This window comes from Dioscorea cayenensis, chromosome 13 (assembly GCF_009730915.1).
Source record: "Dioscorea cayenensis subsp. rotundata cultivar TDr96_F1 chromosome 13, TDr96_F1_v2_PseudoChromosome.rev07_lg8_w22 25.fasta, whole genome shotgun sequence".
Lineage (NCBI taxonomy): Eukaryota > Viridiplantae > Streptophyta > Magnoliopsida > Dioscoreales > Dioscoreaceae > Dioscorea > Dioscorea cayenensis.
Genome location: NC_052483.1, coordinates 2,213,393 through 2,232,304, shown reverse-complemented (window position 1 = coordinate 2,232,304; position 18,912 = coordinate 2,213,393). Strand labels below are relative to the sequence as shown.

The 18,912-nt window shown below is 34.0% G+C and overlaps 2 protein-coding genes across 2 annotated transcripts; both read right to left on the bottom strand.

The window, feature by feature from the left end:
• Positions 1-6,520: 6,520 nt before the first annotated feature.
• LOC120274935 lies at positions 6,521-10,232 on the bottom strand. The gene is made up of 4 exons (XM_039281471.1): positions 10,068-10,232; positions 7,342-7,478; positions 6,893-7,234; positions 6,521-6,777 (listed from the first exon to the last, which is right to left on the bottom strand). The coding sequence occupies exons 2-4, from the start codon at positions 7,469-7,471 to the stop codon at positions 6,521-6,523; spliced, it is 729 nt and encodes a 242-aa protein (XP_039137405.1). The 5' UTR covers positions 7,472-7,478; positions 10,068-10,232.
• A 995-nt stretch (positions 10,233-11,227) lies between these two features.
• On the bottom strand, positions 11,228-18,219 carry LOC120274742 (cyclin-D-binding Myb-like transcription factor 1). Its single transcript, XM_039281275.1, has 10 exons — positions 18,137-18,219; positions 16,627-17,671; positions 16,196-16,280; positions 15,793-15,904; positions 14,965-15,075; positions 13,457-13,556; positions 13,232-13,308; positions 12,778-12,852; positions 12,098-12,160; positions 11,228-11,519 (listed from the first exon to the last, which is right to left on the bottom strand). The coding sequence occupies exons 2-10, from the start codon at positions 17,644-17,646 to the stop codon at positions 11,384-11,386; spliced, it is 1,779 nt and encodes a 592-aa protein (XP_039137209.1). The 5' UTR covers positions 17,647-17,671; positions 18,137-18,219; the 3' UTR covers positions 11,228-11,383.
• Between the last annotated feature and the right edge of the window lie 693 nt (positions 18,220-18,912).

Sequence of the window (18,912 nt, the reverse complement as noted above, 5' to 3'; positions counted from 1 at the left end):
TATTTTTTTAATTATGTAGTTAAGTTTAGATGCATTTGTTTTTATTTTTATGCTATATTAATATATTCATTTTACTTGTTGAACTATAAATATTTAGTTTAATCATTATGTGATCCTTCATCTGAATTAAAAATTAAAATGATTATAACAAAGTGACATATTTATTTAATTAATGTATTAGAGTTTTTTTCGTATGGTTTAAAATTAATATTTTTCTAATACTGTAGACTTTTATTATATATATATGTATATATATATAAGATCTCATTATCTAGGGATGTTTTTAGATTTGAAATCTAAAAACATCCACATTAGATGTTAGATTACTATCTAACGGCTATGATCCATTCATAAACAGTTTCAAACAGTGCCAAATAATATTATGTACGGTTATATAGTAATCATGTATGCATAATATCTATATAAACAGTAGTCATTTAATTATTATCCAGCGGCTGTAAATAAACATCTGTGTCTGTATGTAAATGACTTAAACCATATATATATATATATATATATATATATATATTTCCTGAGAAAAAGAACTGCAATCAGATATTTTGATAAATGTGCATATTGAGTGGCAAGGAATGGTTATTTAAAGTTAAAAATGAGAACTGGTTCTTTACTGATAAATTTAATTTAATTTAATGGACATGTAACATGTTAAATGTGTGGTAAGTATTTGTCATTAAGAGTTGAGCTTCCCAATGCTAACAAGTCCCATAAAAAAATAATAAAAAAGGTAAAAAGAAAAAAAAGAAAATCCAAGAAGAAAAACAAAAGTGAAATTGGTGTCACAAGGATGATGGGTGTGGTATATATCCAGGAAGGAGGGACAGATGGAGCATGAGGACCATTAACCTTCACAATAAAGATGTGCTCTATCACTTCACTTGGACTAATATAAATATTTAAATATTATATATATATATATATATAAAGAGAGAGAGAGAAAGAAAGAAAGAAAGGTTGTCATGTTGTTTTGGTTGAGAAGTGAAGCAACACAGCTAGTGTTCACATGCCACCATTTATTTGTATATCATAATCAAATGCTCCTTTTTACTGGTTAACTTATCTTAATTTTGATTTTGTTTTATTTTATCTTCATATAATCTAAAAGGTTAAGCTTATAGAATCCAAAGATATATATATATATATATATACCAATGAGTTTCATGCTAATTTTGGATTAAGGTTAAAAATTACATGTGATCTTCAACATTTGATTTGCTATTTATTTTTAATATTTTTAGTCTGTAAATTATATGAATCTTTTTATTTTCTATGAACTCAGTTAAATATGTCATCGGTCTTATACATAAGTTACTGTCAATGGAGATGAATATTTTATATTTTTTTTTTTTTAAAAAAAAAAATCTGCAACAATTTCTGATTGAAAGTTTAGACTCTTCAAAGGTTAAGAGTTTGATTCTATAATTTGTCCATATTTATTAAAAAGAAATCTTGATCCAAACCTTAAAAACAAATATTTAGATCAATATTAATTTATTTACTTCTCTATTTCATGTTTTATGTTTGATGAGGTTGATCTCACCCAATCTGAATTTCTTTAACAATATATATATATATATATATATATATATATATATAGAAATCCAACCCAAAAACAAAAGCTGATAAAAAGTAAAGATCTAAAAACACACATAAAAATGCATAATTATATACATTGATTAAAATGTTTGCTTGTTTGTTGGCAATGGCAGTAGAAGCTGGCAATGCTTTTTAGTTATGTTCTCTGCTTCTCCTACACACCAGACTTGTTTAATTCATCACTGTCCACAACCTCTCTTTCTTTCTTTTTTCTTATCAAACTTTATAAACAACTAATTTAATCAAATTTAAAACTTCAAATAATAAATAAACAAAAATAAAAGATTCAATCATCATCTCAACACAACCATCCAACAGTAAAACAGAAACACTGTTCTTCAACAAGAAATTATTCTCAAATTCAGCAAAAGAAAAATACAAGAATCAATGCAATGAAAACAAACAAAGTATATACACAACCAAGTTCCAATTCCATCCAGTAAATCATTCCAAATTCCCATTCCACCATGATTCACCACCATTGACATTAATACTGTCATTAGACTCTTCATCAACATGAACATCATCATCATCAGCAGCAGCAGCAGCAGCAACAGCAGCAGCAGGGACATTCAGATCAAAGCAATTCAGACATCAATGGAGATGATTCCAATTCCTTTTGATGATGAACAATCTCAGTATCAGTATCAGTATTAGTAGTATTAGTAGCAATAGCAATAGTAGCAGCAATGTGAGACCTCTTATGTCCTCCCAATGCTTGTCCAGAACTGAAAACTTTTCAGACAAATACTACATTGATGCTCTTTCTTCACCTTCTTCAATGCAGGACACTCTACTGATTCAATTATCTTCTTCTTTCGATCCTTTGTCGGTTCTCTTATGAAAGCTTGCTCGATGCCCGCCGAGTGCCTGATAAGTATCGAAGCACTTATTACAAGCTCGGCATTGATACCGGTATCGGTACCGGCTTTTTCTCTTCTTTGTAAGAGTTAAACTATTGAACTCATTGTCTGAAACATCATAGTCCCTTGCATTGTCTTCAAACACAATGGAATTCTTATCTGAAGACTCATGATTGAATCCAGCACCAGTACCAGTCCAAGATGAAGAAGCAGTGTCTCTTGAAAGCATCATGAGAATTAGAGCAACATCTTCCTCTTGTTCTTCCTCAACATCTGATGAATAAAAGCATGGATTGAAACACTCTTCAATTGATGAAGATGATGAAAGAAGAAGGTAACTTGCATGACTTCTTTGGGTTGTCTCTCAATACATAGCTTTTTAGTTTTTGTTGGTGTTGCTATGAGGAGGAAAAGGAGGGGAAAGCTTGTCATCTGGATCAAAAGAAGAACTTGAAGGTAGGTGTGATCTCATATGGCCACCAAGAGACCTGCCACAAGGGAAAGCACTTGGCACAAACCTTGCAGCAATACTTTTGATCATGATCATGATCTATATTATCCATGCTAAGAAACAGAGCAAGAACAGGGGATCAGTTACAGATGGAATTCAAGAAGAAGAAGAGATGAGACAGGAGAAAAGATCAGATCTTGTTTTGAGTTTTTCAAGAACTAGATCTTGGATGGAGTGTTTGGTGTTGCTCTTTTCATGGAATCTTCTTCCTTTTCTTCTTCTTCTTCTTCTTCTTCTTCTTTGTGTTCTGTTGTTGGTGTGGTTAGAGTAAGAGAAAGAAAGAGAGATAGAGAAGGAATGGGTCTTTTCAATGTGTCTTGTTTTTATTCAGGGAGGAGAAAAGCCATGCATGGAAGCAAAGTAATTGCATAATGGGTAGAGATAGAGAGAGAGAGAGAGAGAGAGAGAGAGAGATACAGAGAGACTTCAATGCCGCAAAGAGAGAGAGAAAGATGAGAGCATATATGGCAACACGTGTACACCTAAAAAGCTTGTCTTGTCATACACCAGCTGCATTACAACAGAGATATGAATACATACAATGTGTTGTTATCTGATACCAAAAGTAACACAACAATTCATCTTGCTTTTTCAACATCACCACCAGAACATATATTTAATCTCTGGTAAAGAAGAAGAAGAAGAAGAAAAAGGGGAGAAATGAAAGAGTATATTAATAAAACATGCATTTGATCTGTGATTGAGAGTGGGGGACTGGCAAATCAAATGGGTCTTAGTGTAGCAAGTGATGTTCTTCTTGTTGTAGTTGTTGTTGTTGTTGTTGTTGTGAGAGAGTACAATTCATGCAAGACCACTAGGCTTCACATGGAGACACTTTAGTTTGATGAAAGCTTGGAATAACTTGTACTTTGTAACCCTTTTTTAACAAAAACATTGGAACATGTTTTTCTTCTGCATTTTTCCTTTTGATTTTGGACCATAGCTTCTGTTTGCATCAACACTCATCTTAATGCCGCCCCCCCAATGATCTCCAGCTCCGGAAACGGTCGTGTCGGTGTTAATGAAAGCCGGCCTTAGAGAACAATAATAAAAAGATCAGAAAAATTAACTGCTTCACATTATCTAAAGCATATGTCTAGTGTCTGTTTTAAGACTTTGACCTTGCTCCTTAAGTCTATGTTCTGCAGAAAAGCATAATCAAGAGGTGACAAAGTGACTTTAAAAAAAGAAAAGAAGGATAGAAGAGCTTTTGCTGTGTGTGTAGGATGTTTATCATTAATGACTGCATTAATGTACAGAACTTTGAGAGAAATTAAGGGTGTTTGATTTAGTACCTGATTCTTTGGATACCTGTTAAAACTGGGAGCAGGGGGAGTAGCCAACTCAGCCACCACCAGGGATGGCAGGCTTTGATCAGGAGACCTCACTGACCAGCTGAATCTGAAACATCAGTCTTTGCTTTAAATGCAAGCAAGGCACAAGCACAAGGGACACAAATACTTGGCTAAGTACACACTAACAAAGAGAGAGGAACTAACCAGTGAGAGAGCAGTCCACCATTCATCCATCTGTTTGTCATGGAAAATGTAAAGGAAACTGTCAGATCAAAAGATAGATTAAACAAAAAAAATGAGCATTAGGGTAATGCCATTCTTTACAAACTAAGCTCCTAACAAACCTTGGGATGTGATTTCGTACATCTAGCCTATTCATTTGAGAGATCTGGTTTGTAAGAATATTATGCAAATATAAGATATAAACAATAACTCCAAATTAAAAATGAGCAGAGTAAATGGCACATACCAATTTCTCATTCCCGTTGGCAATGCTTTGTTGAGGTGCATCAGTACTAAATTGGTAGACAATAACTGTTGACACTGCTCATAATGTTAGAAAGATACAGAAAAAAATCCAGAGACCCATTGAATGAATGAATGAATGAATAGATGAATTAATCATGATCACTTAATTTGTCCACCCTCAGCTACAAAGGGATTGCCCCTAGATATACAGAGAATATTACAAGCTCTTCTTTCAAAAATTTTAATTTTAGGCAGCTACTTTACACAGGACTCCCAAACTGCCACCATGAATTTACAAATGGAAAATTGGTAACCCACCCGAACGCCTGGCCTCGGCTGCTAGACCAAAAACTTTAAAAATGTCCCAATGCAGGACACTGATACGTTAGTAGGAGAGCACTGACAATGTATAATTTGATGTAGCCTAGTTGACGCCATGATTCCGCAAGTACTCGCTTCAACCAAATTGCTGGTTGGAAAGAATTCATCACCGTTTATCCCATGTTTTTGATCCCCCCAACATTTTTATCTGTGTTCTGTACGAATTATTATGGTCTTCGTAAAGTCTATGCTGATGACAAAAACAATGACAGAAGGTGCAGCTCAAATGTCAGCCCCCACTCTGCTCACCATCATAGGAAGTGAATAGGTCATCCTCGACATCTTGCTCCTCCACGCCCTTATTAAAATTCTTGTCACTCAGATACGCATCAGACATTGGCTGTAATTTATAGCTTTTGTGATTTTCGAGGAACATCCCAGGAGCCATCGTAAGTATACAAATCTTCAGTCACTTCATGGCCATCAGTAGCATCACCATCATTATAAGTTACATTATCTCCATCATGGGGGGAATCAACAACAGAATCTTCTTCACCATCACCAGCAACACTTTCATTGCTTTCTTCCCACCTTTCAGTCATTGTCACTATCCGCATTCATTGGATCCATCCTGTTCTGTTCAGCTCTCTTTATGAAGCATGAAGACATTGAAATAATAACTAATGAGCTCCTTGCTACTCCAGAGATGAAGACATGACGGAGATCATCCCAAAAGTTCTTGCCAAGTGACCAGGATTGGCCATTACAACTTCTCGGAAAGTTTGCTCCTCTTCTGTGCTCCATTTCTGGGCCACAACTTCTCCCATGTTACCAAATCCGAGCATCATGAATTTCTCATGTCCCAGAGCTTGCTCGAGCTTTTCCCTGGATTCCACTACATGCTGTTTTACACATCTGATGGAGCCCGTATCCAAACAATTACAAAAATTCCGGCAAGACCTGCCTTTAACCTCTAAAGATAATGTTCCCATAATCAGGCATGGGCAAGATGCACGCCCCGATCCACTTATCACTCGAGTCTTCACTGACAAGGTAAGCGGATGATGATGACAGATCAACTGAGTTTGATGTGGAAGAAACACTGTCATCCGAGTGCCCCAACAGAATTCTCAAATTCACTAAGACCACACACTGGGATATCGCTTGATGATGTGGTCCAATGGCAACAGGCTTCCGTTCATGATAATCGAGCAGATGAACAGGTCTCTTCAAGATGATTATGGCCATCTACCCGAAGGTCATCTTCAAAGTAAGGAATGAAAGATGCCCCCACAGGTGACTCCAGCCTTGAACACTCATCAAATGTATTGCATGTCTGCCATGAGACGCTCAAAGTACTGCTTGGATTGTCATCTGCAGGCGTGTCCCCAGAGTCATCCGAATTCCCAACATAACTCTGAAATTCATCTGGTCTCCAAACTGGAATATCAGCTTGATGTTTTGGTCCAGTGGCAACAGGCTTTTTGATAAGGGTAATCAGGAACGGATGAATTGATCTCTTCAAGAAGTTTACATTCAAACATTTGGTGGTCATCCTCAAAATAAGGAAAGAAGCATGCCCCGCCAGGCAGTTCCAAGGGTATAGGCCCTTCATGTGCATTAAAAGTGTGCCATGACAAGCTTGGAGGACCACTCAAGTTGGTATCATCAGCAGGCATCTCCTCGCAAGTAGCAACTGGATGTTCTGGAAACATCAATTATAAGCTACTATTAAAAAAAAGTAAATAATGTATTAAACTGCAACAAAGACAAGGAAATCCACATCACATGATATCCAACAGAGATGAATAAATATGCACCTGAAACAACTGATCGTTCATGGATACTACTATTTACAGGAAGAATTTCTGAGAACAAATGTAACTGAAAATCTTGGTCAAATTCAGCACATCCAAGTTGAAAGGATAGGTCTTCACACAAAATTTGCCTTCCATACTCTGGTCTCGCAACATCATAGTTGTTCCCACCAAGCAAGCTAGAGGTATTGTAACACCCATTACTAGAATGATCTTTAGGAACAACAGCAAATCCTGTGGTTTTTTGCTTCTCATCCTTTGATACAGAACAACATGTTATATGAGGATAACCTTCCACTCTTGATTCGCCTTGTAGTTGGCTAGCCGTTTCTTTACCTCCTCCATCTTGTAATTAAAATAAGACCAGGAGGCAGCTAGGTTAACCATGCCCTAAACCTAATAAAACAGAACTAAATCTTTTTTATTTGAAATTGGTAAGTCTAGAGGGATACCAACAAATGAAGAAATTCCTGCAAATGATGCTAGACGACTACCGCAATTTAACCGTCTGATATTATGCTTACAAGTAGGTTGGCAGGACTCTTCAGCGCCGAAAGGTCGTTTGTTATGCTTAAGCACCATATTTAACCTGCAGAGCAGCCAACAAAAGGAATTAAAGCTAGTGTATTTGGTAACATAATTGGCAGTTGGGCCACCACTCACGCAACACAAACAAAAAAACAAAAATAGCAGGAAGGGGCGACATAGAAGAATAAAAAAAGCAAAAGGACCTTGGCAAAACATATAAACATGAGAAATAATAGTATCATTCCAGAACACCTTTCACTACTTTTTAAGTAACAAGATGATATGTGCGAAAAATCAAGTCACTTGCTTCAGTGTGACAAGTGAGATTGCCACCCATAAAAAAATTCAAACTCAAAATCCACAAACAAGAAGGTAAGGTTCTCAGCTTCATTATCCATATATCAAGTATTAGGGAGGGATTTATTTCATTCATGTGATTCCAAAGTCAACCTCTACAATTACAGGTATATTGTGTTACCAGCAAGCTCAGAGAAACCACAACTATCAAGCCTGACAGCTCAGGTGCATAACAAAGAGCATTTGTACATACTAATTTATCATAACTATCAGACCTGTCCAACTAAGAAAAGCATGCAGCTCACAGTCTACGAAATAAAGTAATATCCGTCACAAAAAGTAGCTCAATCATCCATAATAACCTAGGTTTTAAAAAAATGTCCAATAAAACAATATCTAGATCATATAATATTAAAGCCAAAATAGGCAGTGCACAGATGTACCAAACAACATTAAAGTCCACAAAAATTAGAAAAAATCACGTGTTAATTCCATTTTTGATCACCAATCATGCCTCAGCGAGCATAAACTCTATGCCCTCTAAAAATTTTTATTATCAAATACAAATAAGATCATTTGTCATCCAGCAAAAATTGACCATCTACAAGTGTCAAATTAAATTAAATAAGCACCCAAAAACAATTCCAAGTATAACTTGAAACTTCCTCTCCAAAAACATTAGGTTTTCCTCTCTAACAAAGCGAGGAATATATTAAGGAACTATCATGATCAACCACTACAAATACTACATGAATAATCCAATTCTATACTTTCTATATTTTAGTTATATAAACCTGAAGAAACGAGAAGCTATGAGATATTAAAATATTTCCTATTATCTCATAGGGGCTGGGGTTCCTAATTCATCAAAGACTGAACCCAAACTAACTGGCCAAATTAACTCAATTTAGTTAGGTTGACTTAGTTTTTTTATGTAATTCAATCCCGTCCGGTGATTAACTTTATCAATATTTTGATACAACATTCATTTACGGTTTCAAAATCGGTATTAACAAATATCGCATATAAATAATTAGGGATGTCGATTCAAATCAAGTCAGTCACTCTCTTGATTTATATCTCCTCTCAATTCACCTCTGTCAAATTATCTACAAAATTTGGACCTTTAACTCTTAACTATACATAGCTTATTTTTATGTAAAATAAGGATTTGCAAAAGCAAAGCTGATAAAAATTAGATCTTGTTTGCCAATAGCACCATAGTAACCAAGTTTTTCAGTCAATATGATTATAAATGCTGGTTTAGTTGTAAAATTAAATACCAAGAATTTCCAATTAAGAAATTTATTTAACCAAATTGATGCATGACATAACCAACCAACCATGGCAATAAATTTTAAAAGGGCCCAGTAATTTTACTGGAAGATTCTTTCAAGTTGTGCAACAAATAAGTAGAAAAAAATTTCAACTCCTCTACCCACAATGTAAAAAAAAGTGTTCCTTACAGGGACACAACAAATTCATCTAAAATCCAAAGTCTCACAAATTGATACAGAACTAGCCAATATAAGGCCCATTTTTAAGAGCATTCATAGATTAGTCATGTTACAATCAAAAATCGATATATATAAGAACGCAAATCATACCAAGTGAGTTAAGCAGAAGCAAACAGAGAATTTTGAACACTAATTTGAATATATGATCACAAAGACATCTGAGCATTCATTACTTACTCTTCAATAAAGAAGAGATGCAAAATACGGTGAAAATTGTTATTAATGACACAATTAGTATGGACAAGTCCAAGTAGTTACCTGATAACCACTGCGCAATCAAAGAATCATGAACAAATACGCCTCAATCACTCTGAATTTCCACAAACTAGAAGGCGTTGTTCAAATGATAGAGCAACCAAACCTCAATCCCTGAAATATCGTGTAAAAAAAATCTCGAAATCAAAAAGCGAATCTAAAAATTGAAAAACCTCACAGACCAATTAAAGCCACGATCAATATACCAATCGAACAAGAACCCTAATAACAATCTCACAATACCAAAATTTTCCCCAAAAAAAAACAATGATAATAATAATAATCAGATAAGGAAAATAACCATAATTCATAAATAGAACAAAGTCCCCCAGATTCAATCAAAGATTCAACGAATTTGGCCTGTTCGGAAAAGCAGACAAATAATTCCACAAATCCTAACCCTAGATTTTATCGAAACAGATGAAGCCCAATCTCACGAGGGCAACAATCAAAAACCAACAAACCAATAAAAATCCTAAAAATCCAACAAAAAAAGACCCACGAATCAGGATCAAATCAAGGGTCCTGAAACCCTAACCCTAGAAATCGATCTGCACAACGAGGAAGAGGGAAAAAGGTACCGATCGAGAGGGGAAGACGAGGCGGAGACGAAGGCGGAGGAGATTCAGAGATCCGTGAGGTCGATGGGTGCCTGGGATCTGGATCAGGGATCACGAGGGGTTTCGAAAAGGGAGAAAAAAAAAGGACGAAAATAAAAAATAAAAAAATAAACGAAAGCCCCAAATTTTTCCCGATTTGTCTGTAAAAATCGCCATTCGGATGGTCGCTTTAATAACCACGCGTTGTTGTAATCCCGCACGTGTATCTTAGCTGTGACTGTAATGACTATAATGCCCTTCGATGATTGGAAAGAGAACTGACTTCCTTTAGAAGCTTGAAGGACAATATAGGAAATTCAAAAACCCTCTAAAATCCTATTATTTACATATTTAAAGTTAACATATTATTAAAAACTTTCCTAGAAATTTCTGTATCATATTTTTATTTAAAAATAAAATTCAAAATGAAGGTATTTTTACTAAATTCCATTGGAAAACATAACACTTTAATTTCTATTAAGAAAAGAAGTAATACATCCTAATAACCACTTGGTATACTGGTTATTTGTTGTAAATGGAGAAGTTAAAAACAGAAGAAATATCACTTTTCTAAAGTGTTGATAGTGATTAATTTTCACTATTTTTTGTGTTTATTTGCAGGAAGTGTTATTTTCATGTTTAATTTTTTCATTTTCGGTGTTTATTTCAGTGTCAGTAATAGCACTTGCATTTCAAGTGAGAGAAATGTATAAAAAGTAAAAAAATATATAATAAATTTATAATTAATAAAAATTAAAACTCTATATTTTTTTATTTTTAATTCAATTGAAGGATGACATAATGATTAAAATAAATATATTTATAGTTCACCAAGTACAACGAATATATTAATATAGCATAAAAATCAAACAAATATATTTATAATTACACAAGAATCAAAACAAATGCATCTAAGCTAAACTACTTGATTAAAATAGAGAATTGATTTTTTTTATTATAATTAAAAATTTAGTGACTAACCAATAGATCAGCGACACATGGACAACCACGTTCATTTTCATTATTAAGTTAATATTTTGTTTGAGATGTTGTGAGAGTCACACTGCATGCAAAATATATGCAAGTATAAACAGTTGTTGGGGAAATTTCACTTGACCTAAACTAACAAACACACACATGAATATTAGAACAAAGTGACTGAATTTAAGTGTGAGGTCACTGGTTGCATTGATGTATAACTTAATCTGAGTTTCTGAACATTAATTCATAGGAACTGAGGACTTGTGTTTGCCCTAGTTTGATAAAAAGATACATGGCTGATGCATGGAAGACTAGATTCATTCTCGGTATTCAAGCATCTCCGGGCAATACCTTTGCGAAAGAACGTCTACTTGCTCAATGAAAGATTTCTCCCGGTGACCACCGATGTGCCGGATCATTTGCTTCCAGCGTTTCCGGCAAATATCACCAGGCCTGAGAATGGGAAACATTCTTTAGTCATAATCTGATCTAATGGTTATAATTAATAGAGTCAACAGCATACAATGCCAAAGGAAAGGGGCCATTTTTCAACTTCATTCATTGTGCTTTCTTTCCCAATTGATCGTCGATAATTTTCATGAATAAATAGAAGTATATCAAGTTACTGGAAAGAAATCAGAGATGGGTTTAGAGGGAGTTAAATGCAAAGGATTCAAGGATGGAAGGCCATAAACAACAGTGATTTTTATCTTAGTTTTGAAGATGAGACTCAATTTGGCATAAGTTCAATAAATGTTGAAGCAGAAAAACAAAGGAAATGAAGAATCATCGGGCTATTCCAATCAGTTTTCAAAAGCAGATGAATGGATACAATCCAAAGACGATAATAGAGACATATTTTAGAAACATACGCCGTTCTTGCTATCAGTCCTAATGTTTTAATCAGAAGTCGTAACCAGTTTAGCTCCATAGCTCAGAACCTCATATCTGATCTTCTGAGGCTTTATTCTGAAGTTGATCCTAAGTTATAGTTTGAATAATAATCACAATCTATATGACATACAAGTTACCTATGTTCCAGAAGGTTGTCCCACTCAACATCCTCCTCGCAACAGGCATCATCATTTTGAAGCCTGCATCAACAATGATATTAACATCAGAAAACTTTCTCACAGTTACACCTGAATTTCAAAAACAAGCTACATGATCTGCATTTGATGCATTACAACTTGAGGATGAAATGAATCCATGAGCATTAACTGGAAGATGTTTCACAAAGAGCAACTCTAAATGGATTGGCAAACACAGGTTTAGAAATCAAAGATGCAGAAAAAAGCATATAAAGCATTAATGGTATATTATCCATGAGCTTTTTTTTTAACAGGATTGAAGAAGACTATTTCAAACATGCTTCAAAACTTATAATAATCAACCACATAGCAGAACACGTATAAAAAGAAACTTGATTTGATTTTGAAACTTGGATCACAACTTCAAGGTTACAAAAGTATGAAGCAAACAAATCATCTTTAGCCATGAAGACATGAATACATAAATACTATGTATCTCCCTCACCCCACACTTGATTTCCACGGTAATTTTTAATCTGATAGTCATTCATCATGTTTTGAAAATGGGTAAGACTCGAACCAAATAAAGAAGTCATGAAGCAAAAACAATTGCATTCTCTTAATTTTGATACCAATAAAGAACCAATTCAAGTAATATGATGCAAAATGAAGAGTCTTACGCATAGATCAGCCGATAGTCATCTGAATCAACCCATAAACCTTCACTGACCAATGGTGAAGCTAACTGATTATACCTGTAATATTCAACAGAACAATGAATCATGAAATCAAACAGGTCAGAATCAAACTTAGGAAGAATAAACATCTTGAAGGTGTAAACAATGGAAATAAGCAGAAATAACTCATTTTCAAACAGAAATAGTCTATAAAATTAGCTAAGGCTGTTCTAAGATCCACCTTAGTATAAGCAAATTGAGAACTCATTGCTGCAGGTTAGTTGATCATAGTAACCTACTTATGAATCAAGAATAAACATCTTATTGAAGTTCAGAGGGTTTTTTTTTTAACCATTTTTCTTGTGACATGGTTTAACCTTTGCCCTTAAAGAGCCTTAATAGAAGAAATATAACAGAAATCATGAACCAAGGGTAAACAACTAAGGCATAAACCTACCACTTCATACAGCAAAGTGCATCATGTCGAGTTTTCAGCTTCTCACTGATTGGATCCCAGGAAATATTATCCCTCAACTGATAACAAAAGGTAAATCATTCAGGATTCTGAGAGAGTTTGCAACAGTTTCTCTACAACAAATCCACAATACAAAACAAAGGACCAAACAATTGGCAACGGGGAACAATCAAATTAAGTAAATGAAACATCAGAGGAAGGCACAACAATTTTATGGTTTGGCTTCTGTTCTGTGAATGCCTTCATTCGCAAATCCATATTCACTAAATCAAACAAAGTCTGATACTCATCCTGAGACCATTTGCCTGTGCCAAGAAAATATTAGTTAGAAGACCTGAGATGAGGCAGATGAAGAATAAAAATTGTTCACCAGCATTAAGGTTTTAACATCAAAGTATTGACAATTAACAAAAAGGGCAATAGAAAGCTGATATGCAAAGTGTTAACACTGAGATGTATGCCTCTACTTTCATCAGCTGGTTGAAATTTCATTGTATTAAACCCTTCCTGACCCTCCTCTACAAGGTTAGAGAAAAACAAAATAACAAACTAACAAGATTATCAAACATAAGCTCTGATCTATCTGACATTGAAACAGTTGATAATCAGCATGGACACAGGTTTCTGACAAGTTAAAGATCTCAAAATCAAGATAAAACAACACAAGCATTTATCTGGATGTTGAGTAGGTTTATGCGTACAAAAGGGATTCATCAAACCACCTCCATGGCTGATTGATAGCCATTAACTTTTCCCTAGGGATGATCAAACATCATCACCCTTTGAAGGAAACTTGTATGGCCATCAGCATTCATCATTCATTTGTGCAAGTGTTATAATGAAATTCTATATTTGATCATAATAAGTGACGGAGCCAAAAATTTTTTTAAAGTGGCCAAATAAAAAAAAATCTAGAGGAATAAACAATAGAATTTATAAATATTTTCCTATTTTTTTTATACTATATATACTAATTTGTAAAAAAACAAAGGGCCAAATGATTTTTTACAAATATTTTCCTAAACATATAATTTTCTTACACTATATATACTTGTAAGAAGCTTGGAGACAAATTAGAGATTTTCACAAATATTTTCCTTAATAAATATAATTTTATATTTTATATTAATTTTTTGTAAATAGACAGAGGATCCAACATGTATAATCTTTTATAAATATTTTCTTAAAAATATAATCTTTTATACTATAGGAAGTAATTTGTGAAAAACCAAGGGAAGGCCAAGGCCTAAGCATAAAAATATTAACAAGAGAATTTCCACATGTCGTCACAACTTTTAAATACGAAGATAACTCTTGTCTAAAACCATAGATGAATACACAATACAAAATGCAAGCTAACACACACATACACTGTAATCAATACAAGAATAAATTTTTTCAGTAAACAATCCATGTTCCCTCCATCTCTAAAAATGAAGTTGCATATAGCCATGTGAAGTTGATAATTCTGAGAATAAGGGCAATAATAAATATCGTCTTTTAACAGAAAAATATAGATTCTGCTTTGACAACATGGGTATATATATGTACATATATATATATATGAACACAAGAAACTTGGGTTTGGGGGGTATATATACAAAATTACAAAAATTAATGGAGGTATACATAATTATATTTTTTTCTAGGGATATCCAAGAATTTCTGATAAATAAAAAGATGATAAAAAAATAACAAGAAATCAGCATACCCGATTTTTGCAGCGGGTAGTTTTTACCCTTCTCCAAGTATCTTTCACATGAATCCTATGCTTCCCAAGAATTTTCGCCAAGGTTGCCCAATCCGGTCCATGTTCCTCATGAAATCTGTGCATTTAGATTTCCAAATTCAGAAGAAAGCATGCAATTAGGATGAAAAAACTGATATGATGAAATACAACACTAACACAATAAATGAATGATTAGAAAGTGCTAATGCTTATCATCCTACCGATGCAGAATAGAATCCAACACAACACTGTCATTTGGCATGCTTTAGGTTTAGAAGCTATCCAAAAAATAAAATTGTGTTTTCATGAAACAAAATATCAAGGGTAGTATAGTAACTTCAGATGTCGATCCACATAAAAATGACAAATCCAATGGGCTTGTTTTGAATTTATTATAAAGTAAATTTGCAAATAAGTCAAGAAGTCGATGCAGGCATGCAGCTACGTTTTCGTTTGAATAAGTTCTATCTTATTTTATCAAGTTTACTTAAATAAGATCTCTATTCTTTGCAACAAACAAATGGATCTTTTCGAAGAGATGAATCAATAATTAATGGATGAATTCAGTTTCAATAGCTTTATGCTATATTGCTTAGATTCACTAATGTGATTGACTAAAAATCCTAGGTGTGATTATCATGGCATTATCATGGTAATTGCCCTTGTTGATAACTTAAAAGCACAATTTTTAAGTTTTTGATGACCAAGTAAGCTGACCAAAAAGGATTATTTACTTGAGTTTGTCAAGAATTTTTGATAAATAAAGAGAACTAAATTTAAAGAATAAATTGAATCTGAGTAGAGGTGGAAATACTTCTTGACATATTCTACTTCTTCAGGTAGCCAATTGTGCCTCTCACTCCTCTCAAATATAACATGAGCTCGCGTATATACTGAAAAATAAGGTCTCCTGGGCAGAGCAGTCGCTGCGAATCATGTAACATAAAATTAAAAAGTCACATGAATATGACATAAATTCATAAGTCATTCATATGCCCACTGAAAATATACTCCATTCACATAAACAAAAGAGAATATAAGAAATACCAATAGCAAAAGTACTAAGAAAAAAGAATAAATAAAGGTCAAGCCACAGAACAGCTAAAAAAACAAAAAAACAAGCTCATAAAGCTGAAAAATAAAAAAACTATGAAAGGCATGGAATAAATAAATCAATGAAGGTGGAAAAAAATTCAAATCATGGTAGCAACTCTTACTAATAATCTTCCAGCAATTTTTAACTTCTGGATAGTTCCTACAGTTCATAACCTTCTTCACGCCATCCTCACCCAGTCCATTCTCCTGGAAAAAAAGCACCCAAATAGAATAAGGAGTTGTTCTGTGAAGTAAATCAGCTAGCAGAACATACAAAACAATAGAAATGGCAATAAACAAGGAGTATGATGACTTTCATTATCTCTTGCAACAATGTTTCATATTCAGAGGAAAGGATAAGATACATCCATATCAAATAAACTCACAAGAAAAGAAGCAATTCAATATGGAAACAGCATTCAGTGATAGACATGATAGTTAAGCAAACAACACTATGCAAGTAGAGGAACAAATCATAGTCAGACAGGAACAATAGGAAAGACCATTAACTCAAGTTGCTAATCCAGTTATGCTACATGAAAAAATAACTCACTTCTACATAATCCAGGACAGCTTTCTTCAGCAATTCATCTTCTTCTCGCGTGTAACGCTGGCCTCGGATCAGATTTTCTTCATCTTCTTCTTCGCAGTTTGTGGCATTGTTAACAGGGAAGACCTCAACATCACCTGAGAAAGATACCTTCTTCTTTTGCTTTGAAGCTGAAGTCTTGAGATCATCTGTGCCTCGCTTCTTTGACTTAGAATCCTTCCTCGCTGCCTTATTTTTGGCACCTTTCTTTGACTTTGATTTATCAAAATGTTCTGTACCACTATTTTTCACCTTCATGTCATTGCTTCTCTCACCATTCTCATTGGCCATTGATGGTGTCCCACCAACATCCTCTTCAGTCACACTCGGAGCTACAATTCTAGATGCTTGCTTGACTTTCTTCCTTTTGCTGTTCCCATGCTTCTCAGCCTCAACAGTATCAGCATCCCTTCTTCTCTTCCTCTCAGATTTATTCCCACTCAAGTCCTCACACTCTTCACTGCCAAGACTGTCAGTGGCCTTTGCAGCCGTATCTAACAATGCTGATGAAACAAGCTTACTACTTTTGTTCTTTCGTTTCTTTTTCTCCTTCACCTCCTTCATTGTCTCTTTACTAGAACTAGAAGTAGAAAGTTTTTCTGAATCCAACTCCTTTTCATTCTCATTAATTCTCCCTTCATAATCCAACTTCTCCCCAAAATCATTATTTGTTATAGGAACCAATTTCTTACTCTTCTTCTCTTTTCTATTTTCTCCTGATTTCACCTCACTTCCATCTAAATCCAACCCATTCTCACTCTCACGCATATCAACAGTCTCCTTGTTAGTGACACCATTGTCTTCCAAACCACCACTCTCCTTCTGATTTTTCTTTTTTGACTTCTTTTTCTTCTCACTCTTCCCAGAATCTTCTTCTACAACTTTCTCCGAGGAGTATACCATATCACCATGAGCAGAATCCATTCTTCTTACTATCTCATCGCCCGCCTTCTTCTTCTTCTTCCTCATCTTCTGCTCCTCCATTTCCTCAACTCAAAATTTCTAGTATCTGCAAACGGTTCAATCATGGCTAACATCATTATACTGTTTTCAAACTATAGACGTAAACAGATTAACGATTCAATTGTTTTCAAAAAGTGAAAGACCTCTAAAGAAACCTTCTTTGCTTCACTAAATATTGCCCATTAAGACAACCAACAATAAAAGTTAAGGATCGACAAAGAGATGAAATTTCAACAAGCAGAAGGAAAGATTCTACACAATTCATCATCAATAAATCACAATATCATCCAAACAAAATGCGTCCAAATGAGACAATGATAAAAATCCAAAGCCAATCCTTGCTTAAATCAAAGAGAGAAACCAAAAAAAGAAAAAGCTGGAGTCTTTATGAATTAAATCTCACAAACATCTCAAACAAGCGAAATTGTAACAATTCCAAATTCGATCAACACAATCCTAATCAATTCGCATGTCAGATCAAATAATTAGAAGGAAAGCACCGAATACTCACCGGATATTGGTTACTCTAGAACAACGCCGGCGAGGTCGAGGTCGAGGTCGGAGTCGGAGGTGAAGGCGGCGGAGAAACTCGAAAGGATATCTAAAACAAAGCCCGGGTTCATATTAAAAAACATAACTTTGTATGTTTTTGCAGAAAAGCCCCTGTTAAATCCTAATTTGCAAAACAATTTCATAAAAACATATTCAATATTTTTTTTATTATTTTAACTTTTAAATATGCCACAAGCTTCAAGTATCACTACTTATATTTATTTTCTCTGGTTTTTTTAATATGACTATTTTAAATAATTTATATTAACTAAGAAAATCAGTTACTTGATAAAATAAGTTATTTTGAGATTATTTTTATTTAAAATATGATTTAATAAAATGTATAGTTAAATATGATTTATTAAAATTTTGAAAAATATATTAGATATAAATAATAAAATTTTTAAAAATAATATTTAATGTTTTATAAATTTTTTTAAATAAGCAAATAAAAAGGAAAAAAATCTTTTAAAATAAAATAAAACTAAAAAAAAAATCAGAGGGAGTAATTTTAATTTTTTTTTTTTATTCAATTGAATTACCGTGGAAAAAAAAATTTGAAAAAAGAGATAATTTTTTGGGTCTCGAAAGGAACAGAACACAAGTCGGAACCTGAATCCGATAGTATCCAATTCGGGTCTGATCTTGTGAAGGGCAAAAACGTCTTTTCAAAAGAAAATGATGAAAATTACCCTCCAAGTCCTACCTAAAGCTCCGCTGGAGGCTGAGCTTCTT

Excerpts from the sequence above, each read along its gene's own strand:
- LOC120274935 (XM_039281471.1), bottom strand. The coding sequence starts at position 7,471 with ATGGTGCTTAAGCATAACAAACGACCTTTCGGCGCTGAAGAGTCCTGC. Across the intron at positions 7,235-7,341 it reads AGGAATTTCTTCATTTGTTG|ATGGAGGAGGTAAAGAAACG; the intron begins GTATCCCTCTAG and ends TTTAATTACAAG. Across the intron at positions 6,778-6,892 it reads TGAACGATCAGTTGTTTCAG|AACATCCAGTTGCTACTTGC; the intron begins GTGCATATTTAT and ends TGATGTTTCCAG.
- LOC120274742 (XM_039281275.1), bottom strand. The coding sequence starts at position 17,646 with ATGGAGGAGCAGAAGATGAGGAAGAAGAAGAAGAAGGCGGGCGATGAG. Across the intron at positions 13,557-14,964 it reads AAAACTACCCGCTGCAAAAA|AGGCAAATGGTCTCAGGATG; the intron begins TCGGGTATGCTG and ends TTTTCTTGGCAC. Across the intron at positions 12,161-12,777 it reads GACTATCGGCTGATCTATGC|GCTTCAAAATGATGATGCCT; the intron begins GTAAGACTCTTC and ends TTGTTGATGCAG.